Source organism: Drosophila hydei, unplaced genomic scaffold (genome assembly GCF_003285905.1).
Source record: "Drosophila hydei strain 15085-1641.00,03,60 unplaced genomic scaffold, DhydRS2 tig00008119-arrow-pilon, whole genome shotgun sequence".
NCBI lineage: Eukaryota > Metazoa > Arthropoda > Insecta > Diptera > Drosophilidae > Drosophila > Drosophila hydei.
In genome coordinates, this window is record NW_022045830.1 from 2,289,108 (window position 1) to 2,306,904 (window position 17,797).

The 17,797-nt window shown below is 35.6% G+C and overlaps 2 protein-coding genes across 7 annotated transcripts in view; both read left to right on the forward strand.

The window, feature by feature from the left end:
• The first annotated feature begins 88 nt into the window (after positions 1–88).
• Positions 89–1,979, forward strand: LOC111594495 (32 kDa beta-galactoside-binding lectin-like). Its single transcript, XM_030224767.1, has 5 exons — positions 89–390; positions 455–536; positions 595–943; positions 1,376–1,485; positions 1,547–1,979. Exons 1-5 carry the CDS (start codon positions 93–95, stop codon positions 1,902–1,904), a joined length of 1,197 nt encoding a protein of 398 aa, XP_030080627.1. The 5' UTR covers positions 89–92; the 3' UTR covers positions 1,905–1,979.
• Positions 1,980–3,027: 1,048 nt separating this feature from the next.
• LOC111594610 (filamin-A) overlaps positions 3,028–17,797 on the forward strand; it is a 41,455-nt gene continuing 26,685 nt past the window's right edge. For 2 of the 6 annotated variants that reach the window (XM_023307985.2, XM_023307986.2), the window contains exons 1-3: positions 3,028–3,149; positions 9,292–10,002; positions 11,053–11,398. In XM_023307985.2, the coding sequence (XP_023163753.1) occupies positions 9,583–10,002; positions 11,053–11,398 (766 nt within the window). In that variant the 5' untranslated portion in view covers positions 3,028–3,149; positions 9,292–9,582. The remainder of the gene's footprint in view (positions 3,150–9,291; positions 10,003–11,052; positions 11,399–17,797) is intronic. The other 4 variants (XM_023307990.2, XM_023307991.2, XM_023307987.2 and 1 more) reach the window with 3 other exon arrangements.

A 17,797-nucleotide genomic window follows, 5' to 3' on the forward strand; every position in this document is an offset into this window, starting at 1 on the left:
CTTTTAGCCCTATTTATAATGTTGAAATTAAACGTGATCTTTCTAGCATTCCCATTGTTGTGCCCATTACGCCTGTGCCTGTGCCTGTGCCTATGCCTGTGCCTGTGCCTGATCCTGTCATCGAGCCCATTGCTCCCATAGTTGTTTATCCAATTGTTGAGAGTGTGCCCGCTGAGGTTTATCCTGGCACTGAATCTTTTCCGGCTGAGGTATATCCGGGCATTGAAAGCACACCCGCCGAGGTGCATCCTGGCTATGAGAGTGTTCCCGCTGAGATACATCCTGGTGATTGCGTCTATCAAGCTCAAACTTATCCTGGCACCAGACCCAATGGCCCCATGGTTGGCGAATTAGCAATCGTGCTTATTGATGCGTTTGACAATACAGATCGTAAGTTCCATCAAATATCTTAAGTCGTTAAGTAAACTCTTTTCTATGCCCATCTTCCATATAGCAAGCTACAGGACTGAAATTGGCCAGCTATACGAGGGCGCCAGCTACTTGTTTACGGGCAGAATCCTGCCAAATGCTGAAAGGTACAATCGCACTTACAACTCTCAAGTCACTTAATATTAAAAAGTTGCCAATTCTTAGCTTCTCCGTCAACTTTGTGCTGGACAATAATGATGTGGCTCTGCACATCAATCCCCGCTTCAGGACTCAAACTGTTGTACGAAACAGCAAGGTGCGCGGCTCATGGGCTCGCGAGGAGCTGCACTCGACACTGCCATTCCTCTTCCAGAGAGGCGAGAGCTTCGCCATTCAGGTGCTCATCACACAGCACTCTTACCTGATGTCCTTCAATGGCCATCACATGGAGCCGTTTGATCATCGACTTTCTTATGATAAAGTTCGTTATCTTCAAGTGAAAGGTAATGCGGATGACATACGCATACATCGCTCTGAGATCCGCAGCTATCCGAATCGTTATCTAGATTTGTTGGTACGTATTCAATATATTAATTTTATTTATTATAGATTAAAGTTGTCAGTGAGAATTTAGTATGAGACAAACCTTATTACATATCAGAGAATAAAAATTACGTGATCTCTCTCAATACTGAGCATATTCACTTTCAAAGAATGTTCCTCTGGCATTCTGACTGTCTGAAGAAATTCCCAGCAGTCCATTTAGCCATATGACAAAGGCCTTTGTGACCGTAGCTACTTCTCTAGAATTAAAACAATGTCAATCTTTAATATATATAGAGTATAACATTTTCGCTGCCTAAAGCCTAACAGAACATAAAAATCCATTGAAATTATTTTCAGTCTCTCTGACATAGAATTATTGTCTTATCTTTGTATATATTTAGCATTTGCTCTCTTATCTTAATCATAATCTAATAAAAAATCTCTATTTACCCCACTTTAGCCTGCACCTACCGTACAGTTTGAGCCGCACTTTGTCGAGGCCGAGGTTGAGCCACTCAACGAGGGAGACAGTTTTCTGTTCAGTGGTAAAATTGATAGGAAATGTGAAGAGTAAGTTTAATAAGTTTGAATCGCACACAAAGTTTGCTTTATAATCAAACATCATCCATAGATTCGAGATATCCTTTCTGTTTGCGAATGATACAAGGGATATTCCCTTGCACATGAAGTCTCGATTCAAGAAGAATCATTTCCTACGCAATAGCAGACTGTGCAATGAGTGGAACCGTGAAGAGATTTCCACGCCAAACCCATTCCGAAAAGGCGAACGTTTTACCATTCAGGTGCTCGTCACAATTGACTTTTATGTAATAGCTATAAATGGACGGCACTATACAAAGTTCTGCCATCGCTTACCCTTCCAAGGCGTTGGCCTAATCACTGTTAAAGGCGGCGTTTTCGATGTCCAAATGCATCGCTGCGCGGTGCTGGACTACCCTCAATCTACATTGCAAAAGCAAATTTTGTAAAGACTTTAGTATTTGCCATATATATGAGACTATTTCTGTAAACAGTTGACTTTTTTACATTTTTATTAAAATATTACGAGGTAAATTAAATTAAATATTAAATTATTTGAAATTGAATTTATGACTTGTGTTTTTTCTAAGCTTTGCACCAATTTTGCTCCACAATTGATTGAAATTAATTTTTAAACAAAATAAAATTTCGAAGATGAGGAAAATTTAAAAAAATTATTTACTAATTCTGCTACCATTTTTTTTTGAGCTACATCATTTTAAGATGAATATTCTGCTTTCATTTGTTTGCCGAAAAATACCTAAACTCCATTGCCATGGCCCTCTACCCTATATGAGAAACTTACAAACCGCAATTCGATCTGGAAGTTAGGGTATTTCCAAGTCTAGCATATATCAAAGTATATCCCAATGCATGAATCACATGTTAAGCAATTTGTTTCACAGAGATGAAAATAAGTTTCGACTCGATTGGACAAACTGAAGAAGAACAAACAATTTTCCCAATATTTTCTAGTCAAGAGCCAAATCCATGCATATTTGCTTTAAGTTCTGCCTTCGTATCGAATATCGATTTGATTGGATTCAACAGGAAATTAGCTGAGAAAAAAGAGTTGTGCGTCAGCGAACAAATGTTATTTGGATTTTGATTTACGAGTTTGTCAGTGTCAAATAAGTTTGTCTGCTGCGTATGCGCGCCTAAAAGACACGTGTCGCTGCTCTAATTAAGGACAGGTAGACCCAAACACACAGTTAGTCATGTTCGAAAGACGTGAAATGCTCGAGGCGGGTGCTGTCAAGAATTGCTCAAAAATATATGGAAATACTGAAAATAATTATATGTATAGACGAATATATAATTTTCGAAATAATTTTTTGCTAGACGCTCTCAAATGCTCAGTTATATATATTTATATATATGTATATAAATATATATATGGCATGGTAATGGCTGAGAATTTTCGAAAAACAGAATTTTCAGTTGCTGCATTGACTTCGAAGTGTGCGGAGCATTTGCGTGCCGTGGCTAACGTCTAACAGGGACTACGCGGCGTATACGCAATCGAACGATTCAAGTGCCAAAACAAAAACGTGTAGCTATATATACATATGCGTGCATATATATACGCATATATAAGCGATATACTATATGTAAGCGCGTGTGGTGGACATATAGCGCCCAATAATTACTCAATTAGTGCATAACGAGACGAGATCGAGTGAAAAAATGTCAAAGTATGTGCAGAGATGTTTGCCTTTTGAAGGCAACAAATAGTCGTAATATGAACATATATACCTAAATATATATGTATTTACGTACGTGTTCAAAACTGTGTGCAAGCAAATGAATATATGTATAAATATATGTATACATCTAGTCTAGATGATTCAATTTCTGAGCATTTATTTTCGATTTTGCAAAATTGTTGCCATTTTTTTTGCTGGGTTTTTGATATTTTTGACAGGCGCCTCTCGAGTGCGCGCTGGAGTCCCCAGTCTGGCCAGATGTAGCGCCAGATGCTCTGGTCTAACAATGTAGTTGGTTCTTTATTTAGATACAGTTGCACGCCTCAGCGCACCTGAGAAGATTTATAAACCATTTCCGAAATGAACTCTAAAGAATTTTGAAATATTGCGAGCAATTTTTATGTTTCGCAATTGTTTTTATGGACATGAAATGGGCTTTATTTTTGGCCGCGTCGAAAGGCAAAATAGCGAGTGAATATATATGTGTGTGTGCGTATGAGAGAGTGAACGACAGAAAGAGAGAGAGAGAGACACTTTTAGCCAATTGTATGCACGTGAATAATTGGAAGACGCCAACGCGGCGTATGCGTAACATTAAATTATAAACAGCTGCTGACAAGCCATAAAATTTTGGCAGCAACAAAAATGAAACTATAACTAATATAAATTATATGGAAATTATTTTATTTTCAAAGTCGTTTCCTGGCAAACATAAATGTGAAGAATTTTGTCTTAATTTGAATACAAATTCTGATATTTGAAGGCGTGTAAAAAGCATTTGAAATGGGTAGTAAAAGGTATAAAACTTTCAGGCAAACTATCATAAGATCTCAATATAAGTTAATCAATTACTGGCTGTTAAGATTCGACTTAAAACTAGTCAAAGTTCAGCGAACGCGTTAAACTATCGGATTAAGTCATCTGATCAACTGATTGATCTCAAATGAAAATTCAAAGCAGCGTCAATCCAATATTACTTAAAGACTGAAGACTGAAGACAACAAGACATTTCGTTATCAGCCTTATATTATGTGTATATACAATTTTTTAATTTTTTAATATAAAACGGAAAATTGAGCTAAGTCTGTCCATCTGTCTGGCTCCGGTGTTCATCTGTCTTTCTGTTTACCTCATAAGGAATAAGGACTCTGAAATTAGTTATAAATCATTTTGAATATAGTACCTTTTTCAAATTTGATAAATATTGATATTTCATTTGATAAGGAATATTTTCTATGTCGGCAACTTCCATACAGAATTTCGAATATAAAGAAAAAATTATTCTAACAAATTTTAGTGGCATTTTATGTTTAAAAATGTTGATTCAAAGTGGGGAACTGTATGAAGATTAAGTGTAAACGTGGCATATGGTCTCGTCGTGACAGACAAGTAGACAAGGCCTTTAAAATTTCGAAGTTTACTAAAAATAAAACAAAACAATAAACAAAAAAAATTCTTTAAGCAAACACTAAAGTATTAACGACTTTTGCAATAGTTTTCTTGTAATTCAATAGTAAAATGGATAACTTTACCCATTTTTTCACTTTTTTATAGAATTTTGCAAGAATCTCATACATAATTTGCATTTATTTTGGCTCAGCTAAATAGATATAAATGAATGTACATGTGTGTAGTTGTTTTTGTGTATGTATATGTATATTCCTCAAGTCTTTCTAACTGAAAAAACAATCGAAATTATTGCAAACGAAAAGACACAATTCAGTTGACCAGGAACGCGGTCTATTTCATCTTTAATTTAATATAAATAACATAAATTTTCGCAGATTTTGCGAAAAGTTTTTTGAACCCCGCAAAACAGCAAAATGCGAATAAAATCAAAGAGTTTATGTTATAAGCTGATTTGGTCATGTGAATTAGTCATACGACATGCCGCAAACAACATGCAACACCAGCATCATTTCTTTTCTCTCATTTCATATTTTTTTATGAAGTCTGGCCAACTATTATAATATATTTATGTTATTTATACGAAAAACATATATTTTTTGGTGGACTTTTCAAGCGCAAATTATGAGTCACGAGTAGAGGGGAATGTCTGCCTAGGGAGGGGTCTGGTGGCAAATGACAATACGCCTGCAATTGGCAACAAATCAAGCATGCCTAACAACAATAACAACAACAACTACAACAATTGCATCTATTTATAAAAGAACAACAAAATCAGCTGCGCGCAAAAATCATCCAAAGTTTTTTTTGTTGTTGGGGAATATCGCCAAAAGTTGCTGCTGCTGCTGTCGCTGCTTTCGCTGCGAACTGCTGTTGAGCACAGAGTCAAGAGTGCAGTCGACGTCAGCAGCGACGTCGACGTCATTCTCGTTGTCGTTGTCGTTGTGCGCTGCAAGCAGCGAAAATACAAAGCACAAAACATGCAGCAAAATAAATATTGAAGAAATTATGTATTGATGATCGGCACAGAGCGCGTTAGTAGAATAGAAGCATTTGCAGCATATTTTCTCTGTGTATATATGTCATCTTTTCCATATACGATATATATTCAAATTTTGTAAAATATATTTGTGATGGTTCCTATACACCTTACATACTTTAAGATTTGTGTTTAATATGTAATATTATATATTCACAAATATATCCTAACCAACAATGCTTTCAGACAGAAAGCAATGCCATGTATATCTCAATCAAGTCTGATTGGCTTAGAGGATTTACCAGTAGCGCTTATATAACAATACAAAAGTTAAAGTGAAAGGCTTAAAAGTTGTAAAGGCCACAGTAAAAATCCAATTTTTGTTGGTATGAAAATCTAATATATATATATATAGAACATATATTTGTATATAAAATATACAAATACGTCTGGAAATTTTTCGTCCTAACAATTTAAAATATTTATTAGTTTAAGTAAGCAAATTTTTATTTTTAAATTTTCTATGCGAATTCTTTCGAAATTTTTAACTCAGAAATTTGTATAGCCATAAGCTTATAAATAATATGCTATAATTCAATATATATCAATTTGAAGATTATAACTAAGTCTTACAAATTCAGTGCTGCAAAGGTTTATAGTCCAATCAAAATCTTTAGATTCGACAAAAAAAAATTTTCATCTGCAATTTTGACAAAATATTTGATTACAAATTAAAAACTAAAATGTATATGCTTTAGCTCTTCCTCTGACTTATTTTCGTTGACTGCTGCTAGGCATATGTCCACTACTGTAAAATACTGAGAAAATAATAATAAAGAAATTGAGAGAAAAAAAATGAAATAAAAATATATAAAAGAGCTGCGCGCGTTTTGGCTGCATAAAAACATTGAGCAAGGAGGCGAACCGAACTCAGTCGAACTGAGAAATTGCGACGAGCAGAACATTAAAGATTACAACCTGACTAACGACAGCAACAGCAACAATAACAACAAAAACAACAAGAACGAGTCGTTTACCAAGTGCCAAAGTCAAGTTCCCCAAAGTGAACAAAACGCTCGAGCAAATCAAACGGAACAGAACGCGCGCAGCTCATAAAATATATAAATAAAGGAAAATATTGAAATAAATATTTTGAGAAATATTTAATAATTATAGACTCAAAGTGCAGAGTGAACAGTATTTAAAAAAAAAATAATAAAAATATATATTTAAAGCTGAAAACGAATCAAAACGAAAAATGGCAGCACGTAAAGTGAGTTTTTGTGTCCCACCTTTTCTTTTCACCTGTGCACACAATTTCCTAGACAAGTTTTCCATTTGCATGCTTTTTGGCCAGTGTTGATCGAGTTGTTTTCATTTTGGGTCGCAATGGAGGACATGTGGTTTGCATTACCTTTTCATAAAAACAAAAACAAAAACAAATTTCGAATATTTGTCAATTTATTTTTAGAGCACATTTACGCGCTCTGTGTGTGTGTGTGTGTGTGTGTGTTGTAGTTGCATATAAATTAAAATTAATTAAAATGGAAGTGAAAATTTATTTAGCATTTCGTTAGGTGCGCTGCTGATTCATGCCCCCAAGGCAAACGAGCCAAGTGGCGCCTCACGTTCGTCTTGCTCAACTGTTTTTGGTGCGACGCGCGTTTGGATTTATTTCCATATTGGGCTCGATTTTGTGTTAGCCGACTTTAAGGTCAATCAGTCAGTCACACTTGGGCTACTTTAAATGGTCAAGCTGTAGCTCCCTTGGGAGAGCTGGTCATGAAGGACTTGATGTCAAAGTCAATCATAATGTGCTACGATTTTACTAATTTGGTCAGAATGATCGAGGCTGGAGCTGCCTTATGATCAACTTAACAAAACTTCAATCAACGTGCAATCAATCAACACATTATATAAGCGTATATTTCTAGTTTTGTTTTCATTTTGACTAATTTTACTAAGATTAATAAGTCTTTCATTATTTAATGACAGGACGACATCATCAATCACATCAATAAAATAGCATTCAAAATTTATTCAAATTTTTTATTGCTAAAATTAGCAAAAATTTGTTTCATCTATATCAAGCCTTGAAGGGTTTCGATACATCATCCATCAAAACCATCAACCTTCAATCAATGTGCTAAATTTTTTTTTCTGTAATTTTGTTAAAAGAAAATGATCGGAATATGGGATTTGATAATAATATAACCAATCAGATCAATCAATCATCAATCAATCTATATTAATAATTTAGAATGATATGTTACTGGGTTTTCTGTTGCACCAATTTACAAATTTATGTAAATTACATATAATATGAGTTACTTTTGAATCAATCAATCAATAATCAATCAATCATTGCTATATTATCTAAACCTTCTTTAGAAAGGTATGAATAGTTTATTGGGAGATTCAATCAATTCAGTAGCATCTACAATTTTCAATCAGATTGATTGGTATCTGACTGACAGCGCTCAAAATTCTCTGTCTTTCTGATTAATTTGAACATAACCAGAATTTGGCGAGAATATAAATAAGATCAGCTGTTCAATCAATCAGCATTCGAAAAATGGCTTTAATTTTTGTTTGTTTTCTTCTTCTTCTTTTGTCTAATTTGGCTAATATATGCAATTCCTTACCATATAGAGAAGATCGTTTAGGCATCATTTGTTTCGCTCATTCAAATTTCTCGACTGGCACGGCCCCCCACCACCCACTGGGTTTAGTCACCTTAAAAAATAAAGGTGTTCGCCAAATGCGATCCGCAAAAAAATGCCAAATATTTGAATGCACTTATTTATTCTCATTTTGGGGTGCGCGCGAGTGTGTGTATGTGTGTGAAATGTTTGAGTTGAATGCATGAATCATATTGAGCATATGGAATTTATTTTTTATATAGAGAACGCAGATTTCACGAAAAGTGGAATTTATGAAGCTTAAACAAACTCAAGATCAATAACTATATATATATATATATATATATATATATATATATATATATATATATATATATATATATATATATATATATATATATATATATATATAAGGAGAATGTGAGATAGATGGATTCACTCTGATTCACTGCTTGACTTTATTATCAATATAAATTACATAGGTTATCTATTTATTTATATTGCATTTCTAAAATCAACTATACTTGCAAAAGGTGTCTAACTGATCTTTAAAATTCAAAGTCATCTTTACCTGTTCATTAACTCCTTCAAGATTAAGGTGCATACTTTACGGCGATGCTTTAAACTAAAAGCAACATTTTTAAAAATTCATAAAATAATAATATTCGGTGCCTTATAATTAAAAATCTTTCGAACGAAACTATAGATATATGTACTATCAAATCAATTTTAAACAAATATTAAGATTTGTCAGCTAAGCAAAGTAAATCAACATTTTGTGCAATGTGTAGCATATAGAAAGAGCGAGAGAGTGTAGAACAAACAAAGTTTGCTTTGAGAGCACACAGCAAAGAGAAAGAGGGAGCACGAGAGAAAGAGCGCCGACAGACCGGTAAACAAAACAACAACAATAACAAACCGGTCAGCATAACATAGATCAGAGTTGGAGTCAGGTTTTAGTTTTGAGGGTACTCTTGCTGATTAACCCAACACTGCCATCTATACGAATTTTCTATATATGTGATCAAAAGTTATATATCTATATTAAATATTTATTTTCTTGCACACATATACCGAACGTGAATACTAACTTTTTGCGTAGAGTGTAAAAAGCGCGCCGCTGAAATACTGTAAGCAAAGAGCACAAGCAAAACGTATGCGCGCCATCAGAGAGTCAAACCAGATTGAGCAAGTGAGAGACGACGAAGAGAGCAAAAGCGTGCGTGCGTGCGCGCCAGAGAGTGGGAGAGAGTGAGAGAGACCGATAAACAATAAAGTAGAAACGCAGAGTGTGATAGGATAGCGCCGCGCTCCGATCAGTGGCACCAGCAGCAACAATTTTAACAACAACAAGAACATCACCATCAACTCGAACAACAAACCGGCCATCAAAATGTACAGCGATCAGCAGTTGGTGTTAGTTAACGGCGGTACGCTCAACAGTAACGACGCTATCGGCGACGAGCGGGAAAGAAACACAGCGACAATTCACAACAATCGGAGCCAACAGCAACGCCAACACCAGCAGCAACAACAACAACAGATCGGTGCGGTTGCCCCTGTTGCTGAATTAGTGCAAAACGTGAATTACACAAACGTCAACGGTCAAGCGCAGACGCAGGCGACGATATTTCTAAATCACAATAATTATAGAAAGAACCCGCCAAATTTGCAGAGCAACGTTGCTGCAGTCGCCGCGTGTGCTTACAACAATTGCAACAACAATAACAACAGCAACAGTTTTAGCAATTTAAGTTTTTACGCCCAGCAGCCAACGAGCAACTACAACAGCGAGCTCTTTCAAGCCGAGCAGGTGTGTGTTACCTTCAGCGTCTCCCTTTAATTTAGTTTTGCTTTAAACAAATTCCGCAAGTTTATTAATTTTGTGGGCGCTTACAGCTTTCCTTTCGTTCTTTATTTTTTGTATTTTAATTGCAACATTTCGCAATTAATGAAAATGTTAATGAACTTCACACGCTGCGCAGCGAGCACGGCGAATTGGCCGCTTGTAGTCGCCGCCACCGCCGTCGCCGTCTCAGTCGCTCCAATTCTTTTTCTAGCCCTTTTTCGCCAGACAGGCGACTCTGGCTACCTACTCTATTTTGGTGGTCTTGCCGGCACACGCACACACACGCACGTACACAGTCAAAGTTTTGTGAATTTCTTTTGCCCCTTTTATGTCTTGCATTCATCGTCTGTTTTTCTTTTTGTGCGTTCTTCGTTAAGTTTACGATATTTTTTACGGGTAATAAACTGTCCCATACATTCTGATGACTTTTCCAGTTGATAGAACTTCTGTCTAACCAAGCACATATAAGTTTATTGTAGGGCATACAAGTTTCGCTGCGAACCAGTCACGCATATTATGGGCCACTGGCCTGAAGAAGCGTTTGCGTGGAAAGTTGAACGAATGTCCACTCAACTTATATTGTGTGTGTGATTGTGTGGTCTGGCTGCCCGACTGTGTGTGTGAGCGTATAACTGGAACAAGTCGGCGTCGTTATGTCCATTGCCACACCTAGATATCGCTTTGAATGCGATCTGCCACGCTCCAGCGTTGACATTTCCATGCAACTTGGCTTAAATGCCCTTGTCAAGGGTTCCTTAGTTTTGCCAAGAATTACGCGTATCGGACTATAATGTGAGATTTGATTCAGTTATCGAATTTCTTGATCATATAACTTTTATAATCACTTCATAAGGGATTCTCCATGAAAGAGTATTTGCTATGCGACACTCCAAATTCTGTTTCTGCAAAGAATGGCCATCCACCCACCTAACTATTTTAGCTCTGTCCTACACATGTCCATTTCCATATCCTGCCTAACTTGTTGCTCTCTGCCCAAACGCACAAAACTTACAGTCGAACGAATATTATCATCAGCAGCAGTCGGAACAGTACGAGGAGAACTTCGACGAAGATATGGAGGCCGAACGTGATCTAGCCGAGGATGCCCAATGGAAGAAAATCCAACAGAACACCTTCACACGCTGGGCCAATGAGCATCTGAAGACGATCGATCGTTCGATAAACAATCTGGAAACTGATCTATCCGATGGCCTCCGACTGATTTCGCTCATCGAGGTGTTGTCCCAGAAGCGTTTGCCCAAACACAACAAACGTCCAACATTCCGCAGCCAGAAATTGGAGAACGTATCGGTAGCCCTGAAATTCCTGCAGGATGAGGGCATCAAAATTGTTAACATTGGTAAGTGGTATCCAATGATATTTGATTAATCTTTATTTGTTGATTTTTTCAAAATTTCTGGGAATTCGGGATTAAATTGGGTTGGGTTACCAACGCAGCATAGATACACCCTTTGTTCCCACATATTTATCTACATATATAGAGGGAGTCACGTTTTGCTGCGGCCATGAGTCAACTTCAATTTGCGTTTAACCTTAGCTGCTTTGTTGGCAAGTCTCAAATATTTCCATACAAATTGCATAATAGGCGATTATTTTATTATCAACGCAGAGCTGAATGCACAACATAGACAAAATAAAGAAAGATAGCGAAAGGCCCAAGTAAATATATATATATATAGATATTGCCTTGCTGGCAAAATAAAAATGAAAAAGAGAGTCTCAAGTTAGTTAACTAACGACCTGCAATGCATTCCAAAATAAATTGTTTTTTATGTATACCCTGTAGTTTTGGCGTAGGCAAAATGGGGTAAATTGGCTCTTAGTTTATATTATATTTCTTAAATTCATTTTGTTCACTATATGACGATATTTAAGACCAAAAACAATGGAGAAGATAACTTAACTTAGGTTTTTTGTCTTAATCCTAAATTGAGAAGTATTTTAGTATGTTACCAAGCCAATTCCAGCTTTAAGGCTTCCAAATTGTATGGCCTTAAACGAAGTAATTCCTTAGTTATATAGAAATTTTTAATTTATAGAGTGACGTTGGGGCTCTGCCATATGTGCTAAGAGTTATTAATTACAGGGTATTTCGTGGTCAGCCACATGATTATTTAACAAGTTATTTACACATTGCCTTTTTACTTCAATACGACAAGACTACAAAACAAATGATGTCATATAGACCCGTTCATACTCGTATTGTTAGTGGGCCAGTATTTTATTCATGGCGCCCAGCTTCAATGTGATTTTTACTTTCATTTGTTAATTTAAATGCATAATTTAAGATTCGGTACGACAAATGTTTACGTTACGCTGCGACAGCTTTGTATAGTGCTCACATAGTACTCATGACTCTATAGACATGATGTCAGTGAATGTACTCATACGAAAATACACATATATATAAATATATTTATATAAGCTATTCATAGTGTTTCAATTTTGATGGCCAGAACTTCAACGAGGCGTGCAGTGTTTGGTTATAGAATGAGGGTCTACCAGTGTGTGTGATAGCTATGTGCTTTCCAAGATCAGGCCCAGCTATATCACGAGCTTCGGCAGCTAACGGCATCGAAAAGTATTGTTTAATGTCGTGCTAATTTTCATTGATTAAAACTATGAACATGTGATAGCCATACCCTAGACCCAATGAGTCACTCTATAAGCTGGGCTCAACGAGCACTCGGTCAGACAATCAGCCAATAACATATTCATTTTGTAGTACTTTTAAATGTTATTTCTAATTAGAATTCCATTTTTTTATGACGTTATTGATAAGCCACTTGTTGGTTGGTTTGTTTGTTTGATTTCCAATCTGAATCTGAGCGAGTTGCTTCAGTTGTAATTCCATTACCAGCTCGTTGATAAGACTGTCGAAATGTACAGTAGATGCCACCACATATCAATACATACACACAAATGCCTACACATACATGTGCACATGTATTTGTCAGTACATAAAAACCAGTTTGTCAATAATTGACAGCTACGTAAATATTGTTAAACATTTATGTGTTTTTAACCGACTTTTTATGAGAGATACCCTTTTTAAAATCGTAAAAAGAAAACTTGAGGTATTAGGTGTCTTGTAGGCGTGAGAGCTTATTTGAAAACGACTTTTGTATGCGCTATGTAAATTATGCTCTATAGATTACATCAAAATCGATAAGTATCGTTTTAAAAGAAAGACAATATTTTTTACCGCAATATGACAGCATAATTTGTAACTGTGTTTAGGGTATATCGTAGTCGATCACACTCGACTATAGTCCATTTATTCTTTAGGTGTTCTACCAAAAAATGGAAAAAGTAAAGGTGCTCTCTTTACCTTGGAAATATTTTAAAGTAATTTTCACTTTCAATCGGTCAATTATCTCTTAACTTATCACTAATCAGACACCTTTAACTTTTGCTTTTCGTATTATTGGTTTTTTGATAAAGTTGGCCTATCTTTTGCAATGATTAAAGTTTGCCAAAATAACTTGACAACTGCAGCCAAATTTTAATGAAAGTCATGATTCATATAAGAAAGTTTAGCGAATTTTAAACAGATACTTAAATGATTCACTTGGCAACGTTAATGATTCATTTTACGAACAATTCGCTTGAAACATCAGTTTAGAATGTCAGTTATAACATAGCTCTTGACATGAATGTGTCATAAAATATTTGTAGCCATAATGCAATCAATATTTATTTATATATTTTTTTTAAACTAATATATGACAGACAGTAGAAGCTTTGGCCGATCTAGACTTGTGTGACTGTCTATCCCTTGCTCCGTATCTGTCTATAAATTTGTTTGTCTGTCCACAATTCATTATTTGATTGTAAAACAGAAGAATTTAAAGCTAAAGTCACAAAATTTGGTTTCGCAATTCATAAGAAAACCAATCAATGTAATCTAGAAAAGCAGCTCGTCGTTGAAGTTCGGGTATTTGCTAGTCAAGCACATTCGACGTTAAACTTTGCTTTGTAAATATTTTAACAGCTAAATCAAAAGCTTAGCTACATATACCATACACACATAAATATATGTAGGTATATGCAACTATTTACTGTTAATTAATTTCACTTTATCCAAGACGCACCTCTTCCTGTGCACCAAAAAACGTAGAGCAAGAAAGAAAGAGAAATGAGCCTGAGAATTGTGGAGCTTTGCAACTGTTCGACGTTTAACAATTTAAACTGGTTTCACAAATTCCTCACAATTCATTTCTCTGTTATTTTTTTGGAGCTCTTTTGTGCTGTCAATTGAATTAGCGCAAAGTCTTGTGTAGTTTTTTATATATGTATGTACATATATACCCGGCCCAACCACAAATTGTAGAATTATCTTCAAATGTTTGCGCTAAAAATCTAACCGAAAAAAATACAAAAAAATAAAACAGAAATAAAATGATAAAAACACTCAAGCGCAATAAAATTAAAAAAAAAAAAACAAATGCAAAAATAACATTATAAAATAAATATAAAAAAGATACTAAGCAAAAAGAAGCAAGCCTAATTCGCATGTGCAGATACATGTGTATATGTATAAATATATATATATATATATATCTTTATATATATAAAATGTCGCTCAGTTTACTCAATGACATCATCTGCGGCTCTTTCGCTGAGTTTTTCGGCGAACTGTAAGAAGTTTACGCGATTTGCACGCTGTTCGCAAATGTGCAAAAGGGGTATATCGGGTTTTCTGATTTCGAAATATGTGTCTTATACAAAATAGTATATGACTGTAAATTCAGAAAATTAAGCAAAAGTATTAGTTGCTGCTTTCGAAACTTGATGACCAGCTTAATCAACTCTTGATTCATTACTCAATAGTCAAAGATGTTTTAACCTAGCTGCTAACACATCTAATGATGTGTTAGCATGTAGAGTATTTCACAGGCTTAATTGTCTGTATGCAAAGTTGGCAGTTCTGCTTCGTCGCTTCTTTAGACCTAGATACTTAAAATGTAGAATAAGTCGCCAGCAGTCTTGTTGCATAAAGTGTGACGGAGTCTTCCAATGTTTTAAGCTATCTTTTAGCCTTTAATATTTGTAAGACTTTTGCTAGCCTGACTAATAAAAACAAACTAGATTAATGTCACTTTTACTCTTTAGTCAAGCTGGCTATATTTGTACTGTGAACAAGTATTATGCGGTCGGTAGCACCCAATTGCAACATTCTTCCTTGTTGACTTCACAGCTCTATAGGCAAGCCTCCACAGACTATGGAGCGTTTCATAGACAATGCATCGAGCAGATGTCTAGTTCAATTTGTCACAGCCAATTGATTGTTATTGATGACGCCATAGTTAGCAGCCCTTCAGAGGCAACCAGTCTCAGAGAGAGAATGTGTGAGAGAGAGAGAGAGCGAGTGTTAAATAATCGGCAATTTTAATTTACCAAACCATATATATTTTGATATGCAATCATAATTGAGGCTTCATGTGCCATTTGACCCAATTCTTAACTGCTTGTTAATAATATTTTCAAATATTGGTTGCTGAGACTTTGTACACACTTTATTAACGGAAATCATAAAATGGCAACAAAGTTTCATAAATTCCTCAATTTGAAAAGAGGTTTTCAAAATTGTTATAGCTCTCAAATTCCTCAATTAAAAACGAAGCTCTCCAAATTCTTTTAATTTGAAAATTCTTTGCCTTTCACTTCAGCTGGAATCTCGACGATTTATCTTAGTTTCTTATCATTTGTTGTCACTGATATATTTGTTAATAAATATTTAAACGGTCTTTCATTTAAAGCGTCTACATCCAATTTGTGGTTAGTTGGTTTTTTCCTAGAATTTCCTGTTTGCGATATTTTTGTTAATGTAGATGATTAAATAAAAACTATGTAAAAAGTTGATGGACATATTTTTAGCCTGAAATCTTTAATGGTTTCCAGTGAGCATCTAGGAATTCGACTTTTGTTTTCTCAGTTTTGTTTTTATATTCGTTTGAACTATCTGTAAACGGTTTTTTTTTATTTTTAATTTATTATTATAGGAATTTCTTATTTAGAGCTAAGATATTATGTTGGTCTAACTGGCATTTAATTATTAATTTCATACAAAAATGAAGTCAAAAAGAGTTTTAATCAAATCATTTTTATTCCGTAAATATGTAAAAAATAAATCTAAAGATATTGTATCTTTCAGAGGCTCTATAAGTTGAATCATCAAGTTATCTGTACATATTTACAGTAGATTATAGACCTCATCACATTTAGCTCATAATCACATCTATCTTTAGTAAATATTTATTCTATGAACTAAGTTGTTTATTAAAGCACAGCAATTTCAATTAAAGTAGTATTCTCTCTTATGTTTTTTTATAATCTTATAAAAGTTTTTAGCTGGCTTCTTCCTGTTCATAAAAAACCAGATAAATTATGTTGTTTCCGTTTTTTCTCTTAAGGTTTTTTTTGATTAGCAAAATATTTGGCTTTGCCAAACTCACGTAGATGAATCAGAGTCGAGAGTTTGCTTGAATAGTTGAATATGCAGCCCACATTATCAGAGAGTTTCCGTTGAATTGTTGCTGAAATGTCCAATGCCGGAATGCAGTCAGCACGTAGTATTATTAATCATTGGCAGCACGATATTTATTTATTTTTTTATACTGCCAATTTTAACATGACGCCATCAATTGAAACACCTCACTGACATTGACGGACTTTAAATAGAAATGATGCTTAGCCAAGGCATTTGGCGCTTTATCATCTTGATCAAAATACAATTGTGATAAGATTAGGGTTAATCACACTGAGTCAAACGCCTTGAAATCTCTCTGTCTCTCAATCTCTCGCAATTTAGTCATTTATTCAAATTAGCAACTTGTACCGCTAGCTGAAAGAGAAGCCGGTTCAATTAACCCCAAAACAAGTGCGCGCCGGCAACGACAATGAAATATTAGACACTCATACACTGAGCGAAGCATTCCTGCACTTTGAGAAAATGCAAATAAGTTGTGAACGAACGTGGGGGCAGACTAAAAATATGTTCGACTGTGCATAAAATTGCTATTTCCATTTACTTTATTTTAAATTCTTAATTCTAAACGAGGAAAGGGTCTTTGCTGATATGGATTGTAAGATATAGAACTTACAGTCATATATTTTCTCTGAGTGCAGCTTCGAAATGCGACAAGTAAGAAGAAAATGTGTGCCACAAGGTGAATGCTTCGTGTGGCAGACACACACTCAGCCCACGCAACACAGCCAGCTGCCCAAATTGAGCTGAGCGGCTTAAGAGTTGCGTTTGATTGTTGGCAGCCAGGCTCAACTTTCTAAGCGATGCCACCGAGATTCCATGGCAGATGTTGGCACCGTTTGAGCTGCTTTCGACTGCGCGACTGCTCCAAAGTTTGTCTGTTTGGGTGCCCTGCCTCTAATTAAATTAGCGTCGGGCGCGCGTCTGCATGATTAGGCTGGGTCGTGTGGAAAACTGGTTTTCCCAGGCCCACTTGCAAGAATGTCGGGAAAATCACAGCGATCAGCAGCCAGTCAGTGTTGTCTTTGCCACAATTTCCGTGTCTGCAGCTCTGGCAGAACGTGTCTGACGACTGTGACCCAGCTCAGCTAAAAGATTTTGTTGCAGACTCCAACTCCGAACTGCAACGGCAACGGCAACGGCAATGGCAATGGCAACGGCAACGGCAATAGACTGCGACTTGGCAATTTAGCCTCTGCTTCTTGTTTATCTGTAAATTAAATAGTTTTCCGCAGTTGCGCCTAACAT

Excerpts from the sequence above, each read along its gene's own strand:
- LOC111594495 (XM_030224767.1), top strand. The coding sequence starts at position 93 with ATGCCTGTGCCTGTGCCTGATCCTGTCATCGAGCCCATTGCTCCCATA. Across the intron at positions 391-454 it reads TGCGTTTGACAATACAGATC|CAAGCTACAGGACTGAAATT; the intron begins GTAAGTTCCATC and ends TCTTCCATATAG. Across the intron at positions 1,486-1,546 it reads ATTGATAGGAAATGTGAAGA|ATTCGAGATATCCTTTCTGT; the intron begins GTAAGTTTAATA and ends CATCATCCATAG.